The sequence below is a fragment of the Mytilus trossulus genome, chromosome 4 (genome assembly GCF_036588685.1).
Source record: "Mytilus trossulus isolate FHL-02 chromosome 4, PNRI_Mtr1.1.1.hap1, whole genome shotgun sequence".
NCBI lineage: Eukaryota > Metazoa > Mollusca > Bivalvia > Mytilida > Mytilidae > Mytilus > Mytilus trossulus.
Genome location: NC_086376.1, coordinates 3,143,707 through 3,170,762, shown reverse-complemented (window position 1 = coordinate 3,170,762; position 27,056 = coordinate 3,143,707). Strand labels below are relative to the sequence as shown.

The window sequence follows — 27,056 nt, the reverse complement described above, 5'->3', positions numbered from 1 at the left end:
CAGTATTCGACAATCGATTGAGTCGACAAGAGTTGATTTTTCCTTCAGGTTTTAATTCATTTCAATTAAAAAGAATGAATTGAATAGACACATTAACGATCGATTTATTCAACAAAACTTTAATGATAGATACGATCGATAACGATTGAACATTGTTTGTCGATTCAATCAACTCAATGTATTAATGATGGATACTCGATTGTAACGATTGATACGATCGATAACGATTGAACATAGTTTGTCGATTCAATCAACTCAATGCATACGTATTATGACGAAGACTCGATCGTAACGATCGATACAATCGATAACGATTGAACGTCACATGTCGAATCAATCAACTCAATGTATTTTGATGAAGACGTCACTCGATCGTAACGATCGATACGATCGATATCGATTGAACGTCAAATGACGAATCAATCAACTCAATGTATTTTGATGAAGACGTCACTCGATCGTAACGATCGATACGATCGATATCGATTGAACGTTATATGTCGAATCAATCAACTCAATGTGTTTCATGAAGACTTGATTGAACGCCATATATGGAATCAATCGACTTAATTTGTTAATGGTATAAACTACTTAATAAATTTTATTATTAAAGATTTAACAAAATAAGTTGTATTACTGTATTTCCCACTTCAGCACTGATGGAGATAAACTCTATGAAAATAATATATGTCAGATTGGGTACGGAGATATTAGTATAGTGAACATAAAATGTACACACAATTGAAACAGATACAAAAGTTGAAGCATAGGAATTTGCTGTTTCAAAGACTTTTTACACTGATAAAACATTTTTAACATTAATTCAAGTTTTGAAGAAGGTTCATAGCAACAGTTTCAGGAGAGAAAAATACGAATGTCACAAAAATGTGTATTGTAATAGCCAGTTTATGAGAGTAGTATATATAGATCATTAAAATGAAGAAACTGAAGTGAGTAAACAAACATGAAAATTATTATCAAATGAATATTAGAGGAAAGATCGTTCAATGTGCCTGCTTGTGCTGTAGTATGTAAATATATGCTGGCTTAATTGCGCATATACAATTTTTTTTTATAGCTGTATTAAATATATAAGCCATCTAGAGTCGTAGACTGTGTTTATGTGCCTTTTAGCGCAGTAGGCTAAAAATTTATCCTTTTATCAATTTAAAATTTATTTATCGCTTAGCACCGAAGTCTATGTTATTGTGTCAGATTCCGGTTAGGGTTGGAGCAAGAACATATATATTACTGTATACTGTTCCCAGGTTGAAGTTCGGGTGACAGTAAGACTGCATACGACAACTAGCGCCGTAGGCTGTGTCAATATGCCGCCTAGCGCCGTAGGCTGTGTCAATATGCCTATTAGCGCCGTAGGCTATGTTATTGTATCAGACGTAGGTTATGGTTAAAGTTAGAGTAATAGTAAGACTGTATTAAATATACTTCTACCGCCGTAGACTGTGTCTATATGTCACCGAGTGCAACAGTAGGCTATTTTATTGTGTTATACATAGGTTAGGGTTAGATTTAGGGTTATATTAAGACTGTAATGAATATGCCTTCTAGCGACGTAGGCTGTGTAAATAAAACACTTAGGAGCGTATACTATTTTATTGTATCATACTTAGGTTAGGGTTAGAGTTGGTGTAATAGTAAGAATGTATCAAATATAAGCCATCTAGCGTCGTAGACTGTGTTGATGTGCCTTAATTGTAGCACCGTAGGCTGTGTCAATGTATCGCCCAGCACCGAAGTCTATGTTATTGTGTCAGACTAAGTTAAGGGTTAGAGTTGGGGTGACAGTAAGACTATAACATATACGGATTCTAGAGCCGAAGGTTGTGTCAATATGATATACCGTAGGCTATGTTATTGTATCAGACTTAGGTTAGGGTTAAACTGTTAAAGTTAGAGTAATAGTAAGACTGGATTAAATATGCATTCTAACGCCGTAGGCTGTGTCAATACGCCGCCAGCGCCGTATGCGTATGTTTATGACAATCCGTCCTCGTCAAAACTATGTTTAAACTATTTTTCGAAAAAAATCATTTACTGAGAATTACAACAAAGCACACTAAGATTTAATTTTTTTTTTTAAAAACACACTGAGAATTAAAAATTACACACTGAGAATTCGAATTACACACTGAGAATTGAAAATTACACACTGAGAACAAAAAATTACTCACTGAGATTTCCTAAAGACGCACTGAGATTACAAAAATGAAAAACACACACTGAGAATTGAAAATTACACAATATCACACCTAGCTATATATATATATAGTGCCATAGACTTTTTTTTATTGTGTCATACTTATGTTAGGGTTATATGCCTTCTAGTGCCATACGCTGTGTATATATGTCGCCGAGTGGCACCATAGGCTATGTTATTGTATCAGACTTAGGTTAGGGTTTAGGTCAGAGTAATATTAAGACTGTATTAAATATGCCTTCTAGCGCAGAAAGCTGTGTTAATATGCCTTATAGCGCCGTATGCTGTGTCAATATACGCCGCCTAGCGCCTTATGCGTATGTTATTTTATTAGACTAAGGTTATAAGAATATCTATTAAAATACAGAGTTGACTTAGTTGACCATATCTATCAACATTCATAATGAGTTTGTAATTTTAATGAAGAGTTGACTGAGTTGATTAAATTTATCAACTGTGGAACAATCGTAACGATTCAATACGATCGATACGATCGTGCAACGTTTTAAGGGCATACGATACAGTTTTGATCCTGTATTTACAAGTTCATGAAAATTTGCATATAGGCTATTTTTTACCTGATTAAATTAAATATGTAATTAAAAATATACCTTCATGTGCTACTTTTTGAGTAAAATGAGGTCGAAATTTTGTATATTTGCTCAAAATTCAGATTTGTGGACGTAATTTCTTTTTCGAAAGAAAGACATAACTTTTTTGTTATAAAAGATAAACACAAATTGTTTTTTGTCAAATAATCGGTAATTTCTGTATTTTATAAATATTCGAAAAAATATGCAATTTTTTTATTCAGAAATAACTCATGTTTATCAAATGTTCATGAATTGAGGAAAAAACGTCATTTTTTACTGCATGTTTATCAAAATTAAAAAAAATCCTCTATTTACAGTTTTATAAAATTTGGGTCACATAATCTCCCTTCAAAATGAAACAAAATGCCGTTTTGAAAAATAGGGGTCTATGAACTCGTTTTCAAATCAAATCAGTTTGAATGATAAAAATCAGTCGGAAAATGCATCTTTTCCCGATATCTCACTGTTTGACGTCGCGAAAATAACAAATTACGTTAGCAACGCCATTACGTTCCCTGTAACTGTATCGTATGCCCTTAAATATATAAAAAAATAGAGTTGACTGGGTTGATTAGATTGATCAACTGTGGCACAATCGTAACGATTGAATACGATCGATACGATCGTGTAACGTTTAAAAAAAAATAGAGTTGACTGAGTTGATTCAATTGATCAACTGTGGCACAATCGTAATGATTGAATACGATCGATACGATCCTGCAACGTTTAAAATATAAAAAAAATAGAGTTGACTGAGTTGAATAAATTGTTCAACTGTGGCACAATCGTAACGATTGAATACGATCGATATGATTGTGCAACGTTTAAAATATAAAAAAAATAGAGCTGACTGAGTTGAATAAATTGTTCAACTGTGGCACAATCGTAACGATTGAATACGATCGATACGATCGTGCAACGTTTAAAATATAGAAAAAATAGAGTTGACTGATTTGATTAAATTGATCAACTGTGGCACAATCGTAACGATTGAATACGATCGATACGATCGTGCAACGTTTAAAAAAATAGAGTTGACTTAGTTGATTCAATTGATCAACTGTGACACAATCGTAACGATTGAATACGATCGTGCAACGTTTAAAATATAAAAAAAATAGAGTTGACTGAGTTGATTCAATTGATCAACTGTGACACAATCGTAACGATTGAATACGATCGTGCAACGTTTAAAATATAAAAAAAATAGAGTTGACTGAGTTGATTCAATTGATCAACTGTGGCACAATCGTAATGATTGAATACGATCGATACGATCCTGCAACGCTTAAAATATAAAAAAAATAGAGTTGACTGAGTTGAATAAATTGTTCAACTGTGGCACAATCGTAACGATTGAAAACGATCGTGCAACGTTTAAAATATAAAAAAATAGAGTTGACTGAGTTGAATTAAATTGATCAACTGTGACACAATCGTAACGATTCAATACGATCGATACGATCGTGCAACGTTTAAAATATAAAAAAAAACAGAGTTGACTGAGTTGATTAAATTGATCAACTGTGGCACAATCGTAACGATTGAATACGATCGATACGATCGTGCAACGTTTAAAATATAAAAAAAAATAGAGCTGACTGAGTTGAATAAATTGTTCAACTGTGGCACAATCGTAACGATTCAATGCGATCGATACGATCGTGCAACGTTTAAAATATAAAAAAAAAACAGAGTTGACTGAGTTAATTAAATTGATCAACTGTGACACAATCGTAACGATTCAATACGATCGATACGATCGTGCAACGTTTAAAATATAAAAAAATAGAGTTGACTGAGTTGATTAAATTGATCAACTGTGGCACAATCGTAACGATTGAATACGATCGATACGATCGTGCAACGTTTAAAATAGGAATATACAGTTGACTGAGTTGATTAATCCAGACACTAAGAAAGTTTGTAAATTTGGTACAACAATTGATTGAATCGACACATTGACACGATCGAATACAGTTGACAAGATAATTATACTATAAAAAAAAATATTGCCGAATCAATCGATTGTCGAATACTGTACCATACTCCATCACTTACGCCTAAAAAAGATAAATTCCTTTCTAATTTCAAATGACCGTCTGGTAACCCCATATCAGTCGGTAAATGTAATTATTAAGATAACTTAAAGGGGAACATTAATTTAATTCTATTTTAAGAAAACGGTACCATTAAGTTGACTGAAGAGTTCATTGGTACTGTAAAGTAGGATTTCAAAAGACCATTGAACAAACATAAATAGCTCAGTCGTCTGTATTGCTTTCGTCTTGAAGTTATTGTTTTTCATTTTCTTTCTTCTTTCTTCTCCTTGTAATATCAGTAATGTCAGCGTTCAATATTTGAAGAAATTAAACCGACTCTTGGTCAGGTTGTCTATAAAGATACATATGTTTTAGGATGTTCTTGTCTTATGTCATATGATAAATGGTGATTTTTTTTTTTACATAAGGCAGTAGAGTTTCTAGGTTGTTCTTGGTTTATGTCAAATGATAAATAGAAATTATTTTGGACATTAGGCAGCAGAGTTTCTAGGTTGTTCTTGGGTTATGTCAAATGATAAATAGAAATTATTTTGGACATTAGGCAGCAGAGTTTCTAGGTTGTTCTTGGGTTATGTCAAATGATAAATGGTGATTTTTTTTTTTACATAAGGCAGTAGAGTTTCTAGGTTGTTCTTGGTTTATGTCAAATGATAAATAGAAATTATTTTGGACATTAGGCAGCAGAGTTTCTAGGTTGTTCTTGGGTTATGTCAAATGATAAATGGTGATTTTTTTTTACATAAGGCAGTAGAGTTTCTAGGTTGTTCTTGGTTTATGTCAAATGATAAATAGAAATTATTTTGGACATTAGGCAGTAGAGTTTCTAGGTTGTTCTTGGTTTATGTCAAATGATAAATAGAAATTATTTTGGACATTAGGCAGCAGAGTTTCTAGGTTGTTCTTGGGTTATGTCAAATGATAAATAGAAATTATTTTCAACATAAGGCAGCAGAGTTTCTAGGTTTAATTAGTTTTCCTCTCTACTACTGTTTTAAAGACAGAATTCTAAATAAATTATTTCCATTATTCGTTTAATCTTAGACTTGTTGAAATCAGAGAGAACAAACATTGTGATTATCTGTTTTGCTTAAGTGTAGCCTTCAGTTTATACCTCCACTATTGATACGAACAACAACTGACAAATGTTAAAAGAATCATCTTTATATAGATGTAGACTTTTAAAAAGTAAAACAGACGTGTCAAGTTGAATAAGCTAGAAAATTCCAAATATAACAAGAGCATACACTACACACAAGATTGCCGAACATACATGTATGCAACCGAATTACAACTTATACATAATGGTAATATAAACCTCGAGTCGCAACCATAAAGACATTATGTACATCAAATAAAAACGATATGTGATACCTCTACAACAGAGATGCAGGACCAGTGAACACATGCGTAAACAACTTACTAACTATAAAATTGAGAAAAGAAATGGGGAATGTGTCAAAGCGACAACAACCCGACCATAGAGCAGACAACAGCCGAAGGCCACTAATGGGTCTTCAATGTAGCGAGAAACTCCCGCACCCAGAGGCGTCCTCCAGCTGGTCTCTTAAAAAATGTATACTAGTACAGTGATAATGGACGCCTGGTTATATCTAACTATGATTGTCTATATAAGTTAATCCTCCTGGTAGGGTAATTCATGTCATTTTGGAATTGGTTGGATATTTGCCTCATTGGCAATCATAGCACATCTTTATATGTATTATTCAAATATACACGACACTAGGATAAAGTATTATAACAAAAATCAAATTCTAAAACTAGAATATGAGTACAATATAGATAATTGTATTTTGGGGAAAGCGTTCTGGTTTATAAATATTTTACTTCAATTTACAGCATTGTTTTGCGATGTCATTCAATATGCAAATCGTAGTCAAACATTACCAGACTCAATCTATCATATTTTAATATTGAATGCACTTGCTGTTTTAAAAATCAGGACACTTTTAAATGGGATAAATTTATTGCTTTAAACTTCATAAGCATATAAAATATAATAATATCTTATTCATAATAAATTGTTTTCTTGCCTCATTAAATTTTGTATTTTCATTAATCTTTACCTATTTAGAGTGTATATCAATCGTATTTAATGTACCGATGTAAATCAGCTATACTTTAACCCATAGGACATCTGGTTGAAATATCTTGACACGACATCTTATCAAAATCGTTTTTCGTATCAATAAATAAACACAATATGACTTTAAAAAATTAGAAAGTAACTAAATCAACACACTTTAAGTTACTCGATATAATTTCTATATGTATTTTCCTTTTTATGACCATTAGACTCAGATAAGTATGAAAATGCGTTACAGTAATGCTAATGGTCTTCTACACTCGGAAAAATAAACAAAGAGATAAAAGATATTCAGTTCTTTTAAAATATATAGATGATAATTTTATATCACACTTATTCTCAAAATAAATAAAGCACTCAATGTCAGTGTCAGAACTGTATTACCAAAACAGACAAGTCAGGAACCTCTGGCCTTTGTTAGTATTGTGTGTTTTTTTTCAATTTAAATTCATTTATATGTTAAGGGTTTTTGTATTACGTCAATTTTCACTGAACTAGCACATTTTTTTAGCGCCAGCTATTGTACTCCTCCGGGTGCAGGGTTTTTGTTTCTGTGTTGAAGACCCGTTGGTGACACTTTTACTCTTCGGTCGAGTTGTTGTCTCTTTTACACATTCCGCATTGCCAATCTCAATTAATATTTTAGAAATGTAGCACAAATCAAAACCCAGTTCTGTCGAATATGTTGGTGCTTGCTGTTTGAGAAAGTCGACATAACAGATTGTCGAAGACCGTTTTTAGCTATATTAACTGATAGAAAAGAGGGTTTATTGGATGGCTTAAACAATCCACATCGGTGTGGGCTCCATTTACTCCTAGTAAAACAAATCGTTATCCAACATCTATATACACTACTCACAAGTTTATATAGTTATGTAGGATATAGTTTCATAACAATATGAGCAAATACAATACACTTGAAGGCTACTTATATTCCTAAAAAAAATCCTTAGCCAGTACGAGTCATTAGCTGACCAAAAACGCATCTGATTTATTGATGTTCCCCGTCTCCGATTAAGAAATAAAAACTACAAATGAAAACCTAAATTCTGAGGGTTTGTTTACATATGCTTAACAAAAGCTTTTGATAGAATAGTAAAATGAAGAGAACATTTATTTCTCTCCATAACATATTTTCTTCACCCTTCAGACTATCTTCCGAGTAGAATGTTCAGAGCGAGATCAAATCCGTAAATTAATTGTAAATGTAGTTCACACAGACGAACGACAGGAATATGACTAAACGTATACATAACCATTATTATGAATATTATTTAAAACAGTATATTGCACAGCTTGGTACAATACAATAGGATATGAATCCTATAGTATACAGTAACAGGTTTTATTGTCCAGTATAATCATACAGTAGCCAAACAGTCTAGATTCATCAAACCCTTAACTAAACATGTTTAAATCAAAGTAAATTATTATTACTGGCCGAAACATTAACTTTCCTTAATGTTCCTTAAGCAACAATTACGCTTTCTTTTGCTTCATTAATCTGTAAAAAGTTCTATGACTATCTTTATTCTGTTTTCTTTTGATATAAAAATTTAAAGCCTTTTACTTTCCAATTTAACCATGTTTCGTAAGCACGTAACTGTTGCATTGTAAGTTGGTTTAATAAATTTTCTTTCTATTGACAAGCCTAGTGGTTTGAGGGAGGAACGAACTGTAAGATTTTATCCTATTATCCACACTTAAACTATTATTTAATCAAACTGTATTTTCTTTGTAATAATTTTCCTCTCATGGTGTACTCTTATCGGATATTTTCCGGCAAGAAACCTATTGTGTGAAAAAATAGAAAGCATAGTGTGGTGGAGACTAACATCCCATGAAATAACAGGACACACAAAGAACATAAAGGATATGGTATGATATTACGACTTTAAAGTTATAATATCATATAAAACATTCTATAATACATTCCCATTTCAATTAATTTGGTAGCAAATACTTGATTGATTGATACTTATTCAATATCTTGAAGTAAAGCATGCATGATCTGGAGGAGAAGAAGTTAACAAATAAACCAATAGAAAGGAATCTTCAGTCGATCCCAGGAGAAAGAATTTTGGACAGTCACCGGTGTACGAAAAATATATGATTGTAGAGGTTTTTCATTGAAACAGGTCTCAAAGAGTTGAAATAAAAGTTCTTTCGTGAACTTGCACAAAGGGAAAGGGTCGTATTTCCTTTCTGACTATTTTGACCGAATACAAAGTTGTACACAGGCAAAAAAATTTCACGTGAATTTCACATGAATCTCACATCAAATTCACATGAAAAATTTCACGTGAGATTCACCTCAATCGAGCTTATACATGAAACTCACTTGAAAATTTTGATGTAAAATAATTTTAATTAGATTTGAATACGGAGATGTTATTTGAAATACTCAATTTTGACAATTCATGTGAATTTCACATGAACAAAAATTATGCGATTTTCATGTGAAATACACACGAGTTTCACATGAAACTCACAAAAAATGATTTCACGGGAGTTTCATGTATAAGCTCGTTTGGGATGAATTTCATGTGAGATTCACATGAATTTAAATTAACTTGAAATTGGTGAGAGTGAAATTTGCCTGTGTATATGTACGCTGTTTATTTATCCTGAATAATAACTTAATAAGCTTGGTACCCTTAGTGAGTTTTAGCATATTAATTTTACTGCCGGACAAGAGTAATTCAAGACACTAAATGTCTATACCTAACCTGCCCCTTCTATTTCGGGGACTTTTATAACTGACTATGCGGTATGGGATTTGCTCATTATTGAAGGTGACCTATATTTGTTAATTTCTGTGTTATTTGGTCTCTATTGGACAGTTGTCTCATGGGCAACCATACCACAACTTCTTTTTATATTTTGAATCATTAGATTTGATACAATAAAACGAGAACCTCAGCACAAAATGTTTTACTAAAACAATATACTTTAGACAAATTTTAAGATACGACAACAAGTTAACCAAACACCACATGAAAAAGAAGCTAAATATAGCATCTTTTACCAAAATTTGGTAAAGAGCTATTTTCGACTTAATCTGTTTGGTACTGCTTCAATCTCATTGAATATGGTGCCACAGTGACTAATAAGTGAATCGATACAAATACACACACTATACGTCTTGTCAACTACTGTAACAGTAACTTTATCAAAATTGTTGAAGGAAATAAATTTGTGAGACAATATGCTAAGAAATATAGACTCAACATATACTACATACGTGTATTGGATAAAAATGTTAATCACGAACAAAAAATGTCTTCCAGTTCGTTAACAATTATAAAAAGATATTGAATATACCTTAATAAGACAGAAAAACTCGAAAACTATAAAACCAAAAGCGATGTCTTTCTTGTTTTTCGAGACAAAATGCTACTGAGATAAATATTTAAAAAAGTTTCTATGCAAGTATAAACTTCCATGCACTGGTGTAACATGTGCATGTCTAACAGATGTTGGCTAATTTATTTATCTGTGTTCTTTATTTTTTATTTATTAAAACATACATAGAATTCTTTAAGAGATTCAGATTATCGGGCTTCCTAAACGTTGATATCGTAAAATATCGCTATTTAACGAAATTTTCCTTCCATCTTACTGACTGATAGATTTCTTTCCCAGTACAATAGAGTGATATGAAGCATTATCACTAAAAACTAAGGACGCACATGCTCGTTGTCAATGAAATAAACAACATCATCAATGACTCATGGGTGACATATATATAGCGATACACAGCTTATCATTGTCTGTCTCAACGCAGTTGCTTTTCTCACTTTCGCCGTATCGGCTCAAGCGAGAAAATACGTCTTATTGAGATGGTCAACGATAGTCTATAAAAAGCAGTCACGAGGAAGAATGTGAACCTTTTCAACAAAGGGGAGCAGTGAACGAACTCAAACGCTTCACAGTGTATCGAGAGACTGATACGGATAGCTACATGTATAGACACCAGGTACAAAAATGAATGTTGTCTTATTTAAGAGAAATTTCAAATTAGAACATGCAAACACATTTTCACTTTGATGTGCTCAATGAAAAATTCACATCTGTTCCTTCAATGTCATTGTCAATTGCCCAGGAAAAAATCTTCTGAAGGAACACATCTTTTGTATGAGGGACATTCCCTTAACTCGTCAGCACAACTTCTTGATCTGCGCGCAGATCTTGGTTTTCGTTATGTTTGGAGATTTATTATCAAGTCATTGGTCTATCCTATCTAACTTACAATCTACCAATTAAATCAACATTCCTGAATCTGTTTGATAATATTTGTGTTTAAAATAAAAGTATAGAGTGCAAAGAAGCTTTATTGTTTGAAACAAGTTCATTAAATACAAACACAAACTGTGCATTGTTTAGAAGTATAGTCAAGGGTTATCACATCCCGATTTCTGGTGTGAATAACATGAGAACAAATTAAGACAAATCGGTAAAGCAGCATGACCAAACTTGGTATTATTTGGGAATTTCTCATTTCTAGAGTTCATTAATCACCTATATATGCCACCTTAGACAAGGGACTAATCTCTGTATGAGGTGTCAGGTGAAAATCTACTCTCAACAAGCTTGACTAAGACGTATTCCGTGTTTTACAGATATGTTTTTAATTATATTCTTGTTTGACCCATGTTTTATTTGACATAAAGTTATTAGATATAATCTAACAACCAAACTATCCCACGTTAATTGATGCATAGGGTTAGATGTGTTCTATGTCCATTTTGATAAGTGTAATGGATTTCGTGACTTTTTTGTAGTTTTATTAACACACTAACAAAATGTTCAAGTTGTCACAAGCAAACACTAAAATACCATCTGCTCAATCAAAATAAGCATGCAAAACGTGCTGCTAGAAATTGCAAGAAAACCATAAAATGACCCGAAGTAAAATTTACAACTAGACGTAAAACATAAATTTATTACGGCAAAAATCACAAGAGTGATACTAATTTGGTACATTTATAGGATCTTTAATGGGTAAAGACACTGTTTGTGCTCATTTCTGCTTGTGAGGTTAGATTACATTCCCCATATTTGCAGGAATTTCGCCAATACATGCTACACCATTTGCACATGGCTGCAGGTGTCCGAAATTAACTATGTGCTTCGGTTTTAGTGAAAACGTAAACAAAGTTAATTGATCTATTTTCTAAAATGCATCGAGGAAAGGGGATGGTTTGCTTTCCTACTTAAATTGAAACAATCTAATTGTTGAAATATGTTATACAAGTTTTAATAGCATAAGATAAAACTCGAACATATTTTTCCTATCCATATAATATGTTTAATTATTCATAAATTCATAATACATATTGTTACGATAATATGGATGAATTTGAAATCAATCACACATGTTTATCAAAATTTATGATGCGTTTCTTCTAAACAAAAACTTCATTAGTTTCAAAACAGGCTAATATGACGATAATACTCATCAATGTTATCGCACGCCAAACTTATATTCCAAATTATTTTTGTTGGCTTTCTATCAATAAAAATCATATCATTTTGATTGGCATTCAACTTTATTCGTATAGGTGCCTTATTTCATTTTTGTGAGGTTGAGATACCGTCTCTTTGACCTCCGAAGACTGCTGACAGTCATATAACCCGATACAAAATACATATCGATATAAATAGATAGCGAACTCGTGCAATTGGATTTGTCTAGGTCTGCTTGATTTCATGTTAAGAAAAGGTTGTAAAAATAAATTATTTTTACCGTTAAAAGTATAAAAATGAGTTTTTGTGGAACGAAACAGTCAGTCAAATGGTTTACTCTCGTTTCACTTTCAATGCTGAAATTATTTTACTTTCAATAACTGAACACGCATACTTCACGTGTAAATTGTCACTAGCTAATGGGTTGAATCGAAGGTTACATGAAAGTGGATGTAATGAGGTCGAATTATTCACTTGCAAGCAAATAATACTTCAGCGAGGTTTCTTTTCTTATTTTGAAAAGAAAATTCAACGAATTCACTATTTTATTGATGATTGAATAATAAAAAAAATACATCTCGTAACTAAATAAATGCTCCTTTAACAGTCCCCTTTGACAATATTTTTAAGAATACAAATGTGAAGTTTAAAATATAATTCTATAAAGGTCGCTCTTGATTATTATAATGCTACTTTTCTAACTATCGCTCTTAGTAAAAGTTTTTTTGCTGGAACTAAGAACGAAGAACAGCAATACATGCGTTGTATTTTGGTTTGAGTATTTATAGCTCGCATATTTTTTTTTCTCAATTTATATACCATTCATACCATTCATGAACATTGCTCTTATAAAAAGACAAGTTATTTTGTTCGGACAATGGTTTTTACCGCGCCCTAAGAACAAAATATATAACATCGATCAAACTGCTTAGGGTAAGGCATCAGTTTACTATCGGAAAATGACAGCTTTTATTTTTGAAAGAAGGGACTAGTCCACAAACGTATTTATTTCGAACTCATAAGCTCATTTTTATTTCACAAAACTATGTTGATGGATAGAAAAATAAATATTTGCATTATGGCAAAACATAACAAGTACATAATAGCTCATAAATCATGGAGACTAAAGTATCATGAAAAATGGAGAACTAAATGTATATTCAGTGTCGAATTTGGGGGCTTATATCGTATAAATCGGGTCATTTTATGTGAATCTTCAATTAATTTGAATAATGTACAGATCATATCTTTACGTATGAAATTCTATACCAACATAAAAATAAAGTTAAAATACCAATTAAAAATAAATAAGAAACTCCCTGTGATACTGCAGTACCTTTACAAAACATTAAATAAGAAAAATATACAAATATACAATTTGACAGCCTTAGAATTTAAAAGTGAAAGTAATCTGTTTTTATTTATGGCAGTTTAATCTCATTGGTTGATCTGATATGCTCAGCATAAAGAAAAACAAGACTTAACATTCAAAAGAAATAAAACTTAAAACGCATTTTAAAGTAATTTTAAAATATATTTGAACAACAAATAAAGAAGCCGTATGTCAATAAAAAAAATAAAAAGTTTGTAATACCGATATCAAATTCAATTAAGTTAATGTACTTTTCAAATCTTTAACGTTCAATGTATCTTAGGGCTTAACTGTACACTTAATTTTGACTGTTTAGAAGGCTGGTGTCTATTTCACAGTTTTTCTTAAAAATAAACCAATAAATTTGATTAAATTGATAAAATGAATAAACATTGGAATTTGGAAAATTTATTTAATCTCAAATGTTTATTCTTACGTTACTAATCTACTCATATATACACGATAGAGTATGAAATGGGAAAACATTTGGTCCGATTAACAATTCAACTTTTTGACATTTTGAACTCAAAATCATATTCATCTAAAATGATTAAAATTCAACCCTTGATACGATTTGAAAATTTTCAATAACGCCGTTTAGGCAGTGCAAATAGAACTGGTTAATTTTAAATGGACGATTTAATCCTATTTAGAAGAAAAACGCAGGGGAGATGGAGGCATTTCTTATCTAACAAACTTTTAATCTCAATAGAATTATTTATTTTGGCTTAAGCAGTAGACTGCATACAATTCAATATTTGTGTATTCATGTCAGTTTTTCTTTATGTAGAATGACTTAATAGAATACCAAATACTTATTTAAAATCATTTCACACTAAATTTAAAATTAAATTCTATCGAGTACAGTAAACATTGCTGTTTTATTATCAATTGTGGAAATTTTATTTTTCAATTTGTAGTAGTTTTATTGTCGTCAAATTCCTATTACCAGACGTCATGACACTTTCATAGTCCAAATTTATTTTTTTTGGGTAATATATGTCCTTATTTTTTATAAACATTTTTGCATAGTTTAATATAAAATTTAAAACACGTCTTCAAATATTTACCTTATTATGCAGTTATTTATTAAAAAATGCACAGCATACCATATTATTAATTTTTAAAAAGGTGTCAAATTTAATGACTACTACTTACATTGAATAGCGTAGTTAAAGTCAACACATTAGTCCAATACATGACAAGCTCCCATGGATCACATTTCTCTGAACTGAAAAAAAATCACTAAATTCCTGGCGTTCACATTATCCAAGCACTTTTCACGACTGTCAGTCTCAGAGTTTATGAACAATCTGATTTAAGCGACTGCTTTTCCAGTTGAGTTGGTCCACCACAGGCTCATTGGAGCGGGTCCATTGTTATTTTTATGAGTATGCCGAGGAACCCAATGGTGAAGATAATGGGATATCATCCATCTAAAGATATAAAGAAAATAGTGTTAGTTTATCGTTGAAAAGGAATAAATGACTCTTCGCACCTTTGGTTAGTTATTTGTTACGTGATTTAACGAAGGTAGATATCGATATAAATATTTAGCCTTATTTTTCACTCATCAATTACTATCCTCATTACGTTTGACGGTTAGTGATTAGCGGAGAGATAAATCCACTAACTGCCTTTTTAAGATAAAAAAATTAACCTCGTTTTAGATGCACCTGAAACTTGGAATGTTGACTAACAGCAGGACTAGCCTTTGAGAGCGATAAGTGTTGTTGTTATCATTCCCTTAGTTGGGTTCGATGGCCAGAGGTTAAGTTTGAACAATTGACTTTATAATCCATCACAATTTTTCCAAACTTTCAGCCAGTAAGTGATATTTCAACAAGTTTTGAAATCAACACTCATGTTTATAGAGACAACCTTGTAACAGGATCTAGAGGCTATTAAAAAGCATTCAATAAAATTGTTTGTCATTCTATTAAGAAAAGTCAAATCATCAAAATATGAAACCTCAAAATCAAATTTAAAATCGCTTAAAATAATATCCGATATGTCAATATTTAATAGTCTCAAGAGGGGAAAAAATCACTCTGTAGTTTAAAAAACGATCTTAAATCGACGTATGCTCATTTTGATAAATCAACCTTATATATTTCTCGTATCACCACTCATAAACAAATAATATTGTCTTAATTGAAACCTGATACCTCTAGTTACACCCATTTCAAATATTTACTGTGAAAAAATAAAGGCCACTAAAGTCAAACGAATGGTTTTTGTTATGTGTTAAATGTTATACTGAAATGTAACATCTTGATTGTCTTCGGGAACGATAGGAATTCAAACGAAATATTTATACCTATCTGCATAGCCACCTTAAAAAATGATAGCATTATCAAGTAACGGTGTCAAATATTGCACATCCAGATAAAGTCCTTCAGAAACGTTACCTCACAGAGAGCTGACCCATGCATAGTTTTACTTTATAAAACTACTGTACTTAAAGCGGGAATACTATATTCTAATATTACTGGTGGGAACATTTAAAGCAAATTTTCTTTTTTGAACCCAGGCTCATCGCCGCTCTTTGGGTTTCATACGAATATATATATTTTTTTAGAGGATTATTTTTTGTCTGTATGTTACGGAATTTAATTTAAACATTAAACAGTTAATGAAACTAGAAGCTATTGAAAAGTCTTGACGAAATAAAAAAAACAACTTTATAGTGTATTTTGAAATTATAGTGATCAATCGAGTGCGTGAAAAACGGTGTTTAAATGGTAATTTCATGCCTTTGGTAATTTCTATTTGTCCGAAAGGGTGACAATGTGTGATTCTCATAAAAGGGGAAACAATCCATGTGTACCTATTAATATTTTGTTTGATTATTTTAAGAACTTAAATTTAGGAAATTCTGAAGATGAAGAGATTGTTTTAGAAAATCAGAACAATGTAAAAGATTTAAATGTTATATTTAATTCACCTATTACAGAAGAGGAAATTGAAAAATCTTTGAGAAAGTTAAAAAATAATAAATCCTCTGGTGATGATATGATTGTAAATGAATATTTAAAACACTCTTTTAGTGTCATGTCACAGGTGTTTGTAAAACTTTTTAATATTATATTTGACAGTGGAAGTATCCCTGAAAATTGGCTTTCTGGAAATATTATACCTTTATCAAACATGATCCTAGCAATTTTAGACCTATAACAGTTATAAGCTGCTTTGGGAAATTATTTACTTCTATTTTGAATTCACGTTTGAATAAATTTTCTGATGATTTTTGTTTACTATGTCAGAATCAAGCTGGTTTCAGAGAAGGTTATTCTACTACAGATAATTTATTTGTTATCTACATGCTTATTAGTATCATGAAAAATAAGAAAAGGAAACTATTCTGTGCATTCGTAGATTTTGCTAAAGCATTTGATACTGTTTGGAGAAAGGGTCTTTGGCATAAATTACTTGTGAATTATATTAACGGTAAAAGGTATAATGTAATTTTTAATATGTACACTGGTATTAAATCTCGTATTATGTATAATGGTGAAATGTCAGAATACTTTTCATGCAATTTCGGTGTAAGACAGGGTGAAAATATGTCTCCTTTTTTATTTTCATTGTATTTGAACGACCTTCAACAGTTTATTGAAGAAAAAAATGTATGTGGTTTAAATTATATTACTGATGAAATAGAGAATGAGTTTGATATCTACTTAAAACTGTTTGTGTTATTATACGCAGATGATACAGTGTTATTTTCGGATAATGCATCCGATCTACAGTTGCAATTAGATATATTCTTTGAATATTGCAGTACCTGGAAATTAAAAGTTAACACAAGTAAAACTAAGATTATAATTTTTTCTGGTGGTAGATTACCCCAAAATATTAACTTTATATATGACGGAAATGCATTGAAGATAGTCAATGAATTGACATATCTTGGGTTGAATTTTTCAAGAACAGGTAGCTTTATGAGTGCTAAGAAGATTTTAGTTAGAAAAGCAAATAAAGCAATGTATGAAGTATTGAAAAAGGGGAGGTTGCACAACTTGTCAGTGAAATCACAATATGATCTTTTTGATAAAATTGTGAAGCCAATTCTCCTGTATGGGTGTGAGATTTGGGGTTTCAGTAATACTGATATTATAGAAAAAGTGCACCTAAAATTTTGTAAATTATTATTAAACCTTAAGAAGTCGACACCCAATTTTATGATTTATGGTGAACTTGGTATTTATCCCATGTTTTTATATATACAGCTGCGTATGGTTAATTTTTGGTCAAAAATGGTTAATGGGGATGATAACAGGATTGCTAAAATACTATACAAAAACGTGTTCTTGAAAAATTCGGACAACCAATTTAGGTCAGATTGGTTGAAATGCATTAAAGATATATTAGATAAATGTGGATACAGCAATATATGGCTGTCACAAGGAAATTTTAATTCTAAGTGGTTGGGTATTAGTTTAAAACAAAAGTTATTTGATCAGTTTCAACAGAAATGGAGAGCTGATATTGACTGTTCGCCAAAAGGTTTGGCCTACAAATTGTATAAACAAAATTTTGAATTTGAGGAATATCTGAATATTTTAAATGATAAAGATAGAATAACATATTGTAGATTTCGTACGGGTAACCATAAGTTACCCATCGAAACTGGTAGATGGAATAAGATTGAGCGAAACCTTAGATATTGTAACTTATGTCATTGTAATGAGATTGGTGATGAATTTCATTACACTTTGCAGTGTAGTTCTTTGGCAAATTTTCGAGCACAATATTTGGATACTTTTTTCTTGCACAGATGTAACATACTAAAATTTGAAAAACTATTTCAGTTAAAAATTAAAAAGAAGTTGAAAAAGCTGTGCAAATTTATCAGGGTTATAACTTTTCAAGTGAGTCTTCCTGGTTAATCACCACTCTTCTTTACTATACTGTTTATCATGTATTATTTGATATTTTCATCTCATCTTGTCATGTGTGTTTGTGTTATGTTATATGACTTTTGATGAACTTCTTTGTACCATTGTATCTTTATGGTGTTTAAGAAATAAAGAATCTTGAAATCATATGATCATTGAAAACTGAAAACAAGAAAAAAAATATCTTGCAAAGCTAACAAAAACAAATAACACCAAACCTGGTACACGCCATCAGTTATAGTTACTTAGTTGGATATATCTTTGATGTTGTTTCAATTAAAATCAAAGGTATTTTACATCTGCACACATCCTTTGACATAACAATAGATTCCATGCCACGTGTGATTTAGCACTCACAAGTCTTACATAAGTCATAATACTCAGACGAGAGGAACTTAGGATGAGTCTTAAAAGTAAAGAAAAATGAATTGGGTGGAGTAAATAATTATTATCATGCTGCTTCACAGAGTTAATGAAAACGGCATGTATACAAGAGAGAAGATGATAGTTTCATAAGCGCGGGAGATCAGAGACAATAGTCAGATTAATGAAGAAAAGTAAAGCAACATTTCTATTATTGTGATACAAACATACAAAATGACGCACAAAGCTAAGACCAAAGCTTCTATTTGTTTTCTACTTATTTGTTTTACGTTTATTAACAGTCAGATTAAATGGATGCATATATACGGCACTAAATTGTGTGATATATACAGACCAACAGTCATTTTCAAGGGTTATACGGATGATAACTGTGTACAAATTGTATCAGCCTCGCACGTCCGTTTGATATTTTGAATTTATATAGATATTACAAGCATACTGAATACGAAATAAAAGATTTTAACATATGACAAAGTTACGTTTAAGGATGCAAGCTATTGAGTTTTGTTATACTTTAAATCAGTTTAACTAAACCACGCATGCTAAAACGATATTATTTTTATTTCAGTTAACAAAATGTCGTTTCCATCTTTGGAGGTAAACGAGCGTTTGAAGGTTTTGCACCTTGGTTGATAAAATAACTGTTATTCACAGAACATAAAACTACTTTGGTTATAAATATTCATACAATGACCACTGAATTTGGCGCTATGATTTACAGCTCCGTTGCCGATCAATTAAGCTGTTAAACGCGAACGAAAAAAAAGTATATTTGACGAGATATTTTATTGGATTTATTACAGCAGTGACAAAGTTTACTTTACACTAAAAAAAATCAGAATAGTGTTAAGATTCCGACGTAGAAATAATAAATAGAACTTTTAGTACAAAAACAGCTTACTGAACGTGAGAAATGTTTATCTTTTATATCCCTTTTAGGTTTTATTTAGTTTATTAACTTCATAGCGATTATAGTATTTGCAGGTGTCTTATTTTAAATCAATGACAATTTTTTGTCAGGGTTTTCGTACTAAGTCACTACGGACAGGCAGAAAGATTTATTCCTATTGATTTTAAGCTGGGTGCCAGTTTATACTAATGCTAGTCTACATTAGACAATTGAAATAGTAACCAATTTAACACGATGTTATGTTAAGTTTTGTTGCTGAGCTACTGTTTCATCATTTCCCATCCAACAATTCCTTTGATTCATACTGAATTGGCGCAATAGTAGTCTACTTTAAAATTACTTCTGTTTGGCGCAATAGTAGTCTACTTTAAAATTACTTCTGTTTGGCGCAATGGTAACTGTATTTTACTTCTGTTTGGCGCAATGGTAACTGTATTTTACTTCTGTTTGGCGCAATAGTAGTCTACTTTAAAACTACTTCTGTTTGGCGCAATAGTAGTCTACTTTAAAATTACTTCTGTTTGGCGCAATAGTAGTCTACTTTAAAACTACTTCTGTTTGGCGCAATAGTAGTCTACTTTAAAATTACTTCTGTTTGGCGCAATAGTAGTCTACTTTAAAACTACTTCTGTTTGGCGCAATAGTAGTCTACTTTAAAACTACTTCTGTTTGGCGCAATAGTAGTCTACTTTAAAATTACTTCTGTTTGGCGCAATAGTAGTCTACTTTAAAACTACTTCTGTTTGGCGCAATAGTAGTCTACTTTAAAATTACTTCTGTTTGGCGCAATAGTAACTGTATTTTACTTCTGTTTGGCGCAATGGTAACTGTATTTTACTTCTGTTTGGCGCAATAGTAGTCTACTTTAAAACTACTTCTGTTTGGCGCAATAGTAACTGTATTTTACTTCTGTTTGGCGCAATGGTAACTGTATTTTACTTCTGTTTGGCGCAATAGTAGTCTACTTTAAAATTACTTCTGTTTGGCGCAATAGTAGTCTACTTTAAAATTACTTCTGTTTGGCGCAATAGTAACTGTATTTTACTTCTGTTTGGCGCAATGGTAACTGTATTTTACTTCTGTTTGGCGCAATAGTAACTGTATTTTACTTCTGTTTGGCGCAATGGTAACTGTATTTTACTTCTGTTTGGCACAATAGTAACTGTATTTTACTTCTGTGTTTTCTCTCTGTTTGATTTGATACATTTAAATTTACAACGTAAGCTGTTTTACTTTTCCTGTACGAAAGAATGTTTTAAAATTGCGTCAATTTTACTCTTATGATTGTATGAATGGATACGAAACGTCAAGTTAGAAACTGATCCAAACCCACCTTAAGCTTATATTGTGCCTTACAAAAATATATTCCTAAAACCATAAGACCAAAAGATCGCTTTTCGCTCACTATGAACTCATAAGGATCATGCCTCCATTAATCTCAAATCCTCGACCTTTTCATCTGTAGATATTAGATCTATCATATTGTCGACCTTCATAAACATGAAATACTTGTCACTGGCTGAAACCCGCAATAACCAATGACGACTAATGTTCAATCATTTTAAGATCTTTTACATCTTTTCCTTCCATCTGAATTTTTTCAAGTGAAGCTCATTGTTAGTGCAGCTGTATGACGAATTAAGACAGCTTCCACTTAAATTTGCAACAAAATTATATCACAAACAATCCTCTTTAACAGTTAAACATCCTGTTCTAATTTCCGTCAGAACCAATAATTACCAGGAAATGCATCAATTTTAAATTACTGCAATGTTTTAATTACTAAATGATCAAACAAGTTCAAAACGTCAATGTTCTTCAAGTAGAAACGGTAGAAAAATCAAAATTGTGATATATCTTAAGACATGATTTGTTTGACAAAACGCATGTATGCATGTATTATAGATCATTTTCATTTATTTAGTAGGTGGAAGTTGATTTGAATAGAAATGTCTGTTTACTATCAGTGAAAGAAACGCCATTATTTCACTTTTATTAAAGATAACCTTTTTTTCTATTTCCATATACTGTTTCTAATACTGTATAAACATTGTACCGCCGTAACTTTTAACTATTAGAAAATTCACCCAAAGTTAATATTGTCATAAAATATGACACTATTTTTTTAATTCAAATGCTAAGACCCCCAGTAGAAGGATTAGCTAATCATTTCATCTGCATAGAGAATATAGCTCTCTCCGATCTTAGTACGTTTTATATCCCTGAAATAAATGTTTTTACAATTAGCCTTGCTGGTGAAGGCAACTCCAGAAAAGTGCTTCGGGCGAAATAAATATTAAGGTAGATTCGTGGTAAACCGCCATCTTGGATTGTACAATCACAGTACAAAATCGGTCTAGTTATTATCCTTAATCTGCAAATTTGGAGACAGAGTTGCAATTGGATGGTTAGACTATGTTTTCTATTTACAGAAAACTTGTTAATAAATCGTATTATACAAAACTTTTAACAAATATCATTTTTTTTTGGTTTTAAATTATTTTTTTCAAATCAGCCATTTAAGGGGAGATAACTCTTTTAGTACAAAATTTATACTGGGCTAATAGGGATTTTTTTATTTTTACTTGTAGCAAGAAAACAAGTTCGGTGACACCATGTTTTCTTTTTCTTTTCTTAAAACATCTTATGAAACCTTCTAACAATTTATTTCAAAATTCTGTCTCATAACATTTTTGTTATGCACACTAATGTGTTTTTTTCATGAACAAACTAACCAAATTTTGGCAATTTTCAACGACTCATAGCTTGAAAAATAGCACGGTGACCCATACTTTTTATTAAATTTTTTAAAAGAGCATAAATCTTCATTTTGGCAAATTATAAAAAAAAATCTGTCTCAAAAAATATATACATGTGATCTACTTAAGTGTTTTTTTTCCATGTATGTAAATTATCTGTTCGTCGTGATTGATTAGTGTGGGATATAGGATCAAATTTGATATATATTTGGGCATAAAAATTTACATATTCATGCATAATTTGTCCATAAATCAAGCGAAGGAATCTGAACTCTAACGGTGGGGATCTCTGGTTCGGAGTTATGGACTAGTTCATATACCATAGCCCGAGTTGATCAAGTGTTGTCCTCTATAAATGCTTTCAAACAGGTACACGACCAAATTTCACAAAACACAAATACCTTTATAGTATCAGTTAACAGTATTACAATTTAAGAGACAAATTCATACATTATTAATGTTATCTTATATGTATTGGAACGGTAAGAAATTATGAGATTGAACTCGAGAATGACACTAGAGCAGTATAATGCAACATATGCATAATACATTATACCGGAAGTGCACTGCAGGTAATATTGTAACGTATATCTAATAAAAAGTATTAGGTTAAAGGCGATATAAAATGTAGTATGAAAAATGGATAAATTAACAATTTAATTCAACTAAATTTAATGATGGTAGCATCATTGTCAAAGTGATGGATGGTGTGTTCTGACAAATGTAACTGTTATGTTTAATGGTTCAAATTTGTCTAAAGTAGCTATGGATAATAGATATCATTCTAACATTTAATGATGAACCCCTTTAACAAATATTTCGAGTACTAAAGTGTTTTCACATAAATCTACAGGCGGTCACCACAATAGGGTCATTATGACAATAGGAGAATACAAGAATGACCCTTCATTCTAAACCGAGTAAATGACAATTATTTTAGTCCAGTTTAACAAAGACCATTTTAATGATTTTTTTCTTTAAATATTTCTCCAACAATTTTATTTTCTATTTCCAATTTTCTAATTGTACTTCTTAAACGAAATATTTGAATTTTAATTTCTTTTTCTCATGATTAAAAGAATAAACAAGATACAGATTTAATATTTTATTATATTTTTACGATTTTACTTAAAATTTATAGTTTAACCAGAGAATTTTAATACATTTCGTTTTCGAAATATTATTTCAAAATATTTATTTTTATTTTTAATTATATTCGTCAAGTTGATTTAGCTATAAAATAACAATTAAATTAAAAAAAGTACTCACATAACATATTAAAGAATTTACGCTTTAATCCACAGTATATTATTACCTGAGCTACAGGTAAGAGATACCTCCAAGAAGGTATGTTATATCTTATAGTGAAGAAGTCGTTACTGATGGTATGATAGTATACGATAAGAGAGGGTGTACACCGGCTACCCTTAGATTAACGTCCGCAAAAATTAAGGTTTAATTATCTTCTGGTGCTTAACCATTTTGGCATAGCTACAAATTTTTCAGATGGTTATGATAATTTCTTAAATAATTAATCTTTAGATGTTAGTAGATAAAAATTGCTTTTGTTACGCATGCAATGTTTATTGTAATCAACAGATAATAAATAAACTCAGCATCGAAAACGATCATACCTGATAAAAGGCCAAATATAAAAGCCTTTGTCAAATATGTTGTAATTATATGGCATCTTAAAAATTCCGTAATAATTGGTGTCTTATACAATATGCCTTGTATTTATTTATTTTAGTTAGTAGTTAGTATTATAAAATGTAAGATTCCCAATTGGCATAGGAATAGGAATTCCCAATAGGAAAATTAATTGTCACTATGTTAGCTTCTGGTAGGCAATATGTTGTCTAGTATACTATAAAACAATGTAAAAAATTATTTTTCACATAAATAACGCCGTTAGTTTTCTCGTTTGAATTGTTTTACATTGTCTTATCCGGGCCTTTTATAGCCGACTACGCGGTATGGGCTTTGCTCATTGTTGAAGGCCGTACGGTGACCTATAGTTGTTAATGTCTGTGTCATTTTGGTCCTTTGTGGATAGTTGTCTCATTGGCAATCATACCACATCTTCTTTTTTATATATTTAACAAAAGAGTACTTGGTACTAAAGCAAACTGACTTAACAATCAGCACAACTTAATCGTTCAAGAAGATTCATTGACTGATCTCTTATTTACAGTGTTATAAATTCTTTGTAAAATCAGAGTTCTACGTTTAAGCGTAGATCATAAAATATAAGGTGAGTCGATTTTTTTTCAAGAAGCTGAGGACTTGATGGACAAGAACAAACTTATTAAACAGGACTTTCAGATTTCATTCATTCATTTTCACTACCATGTAAGCATATTTCCAACACAGCGCCTCACATTTAGCCTCCACAATCTGACCAGATGTACATACTTCAAATGTGTGGAGATTAAAAAAACTTGTTTAGTATTCAGATGATATTACAAGTAGTAGTAGGTTTTGGGGTAAAATTCACGTTTGCAAACTATTCTATTTTGAATATATGTTGCAACTTTTTATTTGTTTCTTTTTTCTCTGATATCAATTATAGTCGACATTTCAACACTAGACTTTTATATATAAAAAAAAAGTACACATATATATGTCCACCTTGACGTCTCTTGTACTTGTTAGAACGTCGATTTCGTCAATCTGCTGGACCAGACGTTCACAGTCGGAATAGGTATATTTGTTGATTGTACGTGTTAATATTTGCTCGTTGAAGAAACGTTGAATCACCTTTCCAAAAGCCCAAATTTCCTGCTTTAAGCAAGAATGACCGCCCAGCTTTGTAATGCCTAATTTGTTTTAGTTCTGAATTTTCATGAGTATTTGATAGTTAATTATCTTCTATAGTGTCAAAAAATATCTTCTGTACACCCTTTCGGGAAATTCCGTGTTGGTAAAGGAATCATGAATAAATTTCAAGTTTGTGAAGCATGTATAAATAGTATCAAGCTAGCATAGGCTCCACAGCAGCACATAATAAAAATAAATTGGAGCAAGAATTAGACTACACAAGGGGTTGGAAGGGTTTTCGTATGTAAAATTAAACATATTGATTATAAGAAGACATGTAAAAATGTATACTCTGGTAAACAAAGATTATATCATATTAGAATACAATAGGGGAACATAGAGAGAATGCATTTAAAAAAATGGATATTGAAGCCCTTTTTTCATTATTGTTCCCGGGTTCAGAAAGGTCGTGGATAAAATTGAAGGAATGGTAAAATAGTTGACCAGAAGAAGAATTTTCTTAATATCATCTGGTTGCAATAGTTTCCAGTATCTATTCAATGGATGTCACAGAAACGCATAAATGTATTGATGTAAAACAAAGAAAACTACACCATGGAGGTTCCTGTATAAGGAAGACAAAATAGAAACTCTAATGTCAAGATGACTTTGTTCAAAAGAGGTCAAGTGCAAGAAAATGGAATTTGTATGTCAAACTATTTCCGATATCCATTAATGTAATCAATTATCTTCAATATACAGCAATCCTTCTATTCGTACATGTAATATTCACTTTATTAAAGCGTCAAACAGCTATAGAATCGATGGAACTGTGGAGATACATTATGTTACAACAATAAGTATTATCAATGACAACCAAGTGATTATGAAGATGCAATATTTTACTGCTTGGGTGAAGGATGATAAAGATTCACGAAAAGGAAGTATAAATGTTCGATTCACGGGTTAAATTAACTATTTGTTTGACACTTTCACTGGTGAAAAGGTAATCAAATTGTGTTCATATTAAAAGGGATTCGTACAATGTATCACATAACAGAATTACGTTAGCTTTATGACAGATATTTATAGATAGATAGTTTATTCTCATAAAACCATGCAAGTACAAAGGTTACAGAGAAGTTGAAAAATAATATACATAAAAAAAACAAATTATGCATTTAAAATGCATAAAATTCAAAAATTTTCGGATGAGATAACATATTAAAGAATATATATATAGATTTTGATAGTCAAGTGTAATAGTTAAAATTGTATAAAGAAATACTTCCTATAAGTATAGGTATGGTATATAAGAAGATGTGGTATGAGTGCCAATGAGACTCCAAGTCACAATTTATAAAGGTGAACCATAAAAGGTCAAAGAACAGAAACTGAATATAGGGTCTTAAATTTAGACAATTATTGTTGTGCAATCATTGAAATGGCGCGTATCAATACAATCGTGAATTATTTAAAAATAAGCATAAATCGTCCCAAAGTTCTGTAAGTTATTTTTCAAT

At 31.2% G+C, this 27,056-nt stretch overlaps 1 protein-coding gene across 7 annotated transcripts in view; it reads right to left on the bottom strand.

Annotated features, from left to right (window-relative positions):
• Positions 1-27,056, bottom strand: part of LOC134714495 (ADAMTS-like protein 1) — a 68,714-nt gene that overhangs the window by 34,292 nt on the left and 7,366 nt on the right. For 4 of the 7 annotated variants that reach the window (XM_063575785.1, XM_063575786.1, XM_063575787.1 and 1 more), the window contains exons 1-2: positions 24,043-24,174; positions 14,978-15,255 (exon numbers count right to left, since the gene is read on the bottom strand). In XM_063575785.1, the coding sequence (XP_063431855.1) occupies positions 14,978-15,019 (42 nt within the window). In that variant the 5' untranslated portion in view covers positions 15,020-15,255; positions 24,043-24,174. Of the gene's footprint in view, positions 1-14,977; positions 15,256-15,479; positions 15,704-24,042; positions 24,200-27,056 lie in introns of those variants that run through there. The other 3 variants (XM_063575790.1, XM_063575788.1, XM_063575789.1) reach the window with 3 other exon arrangements.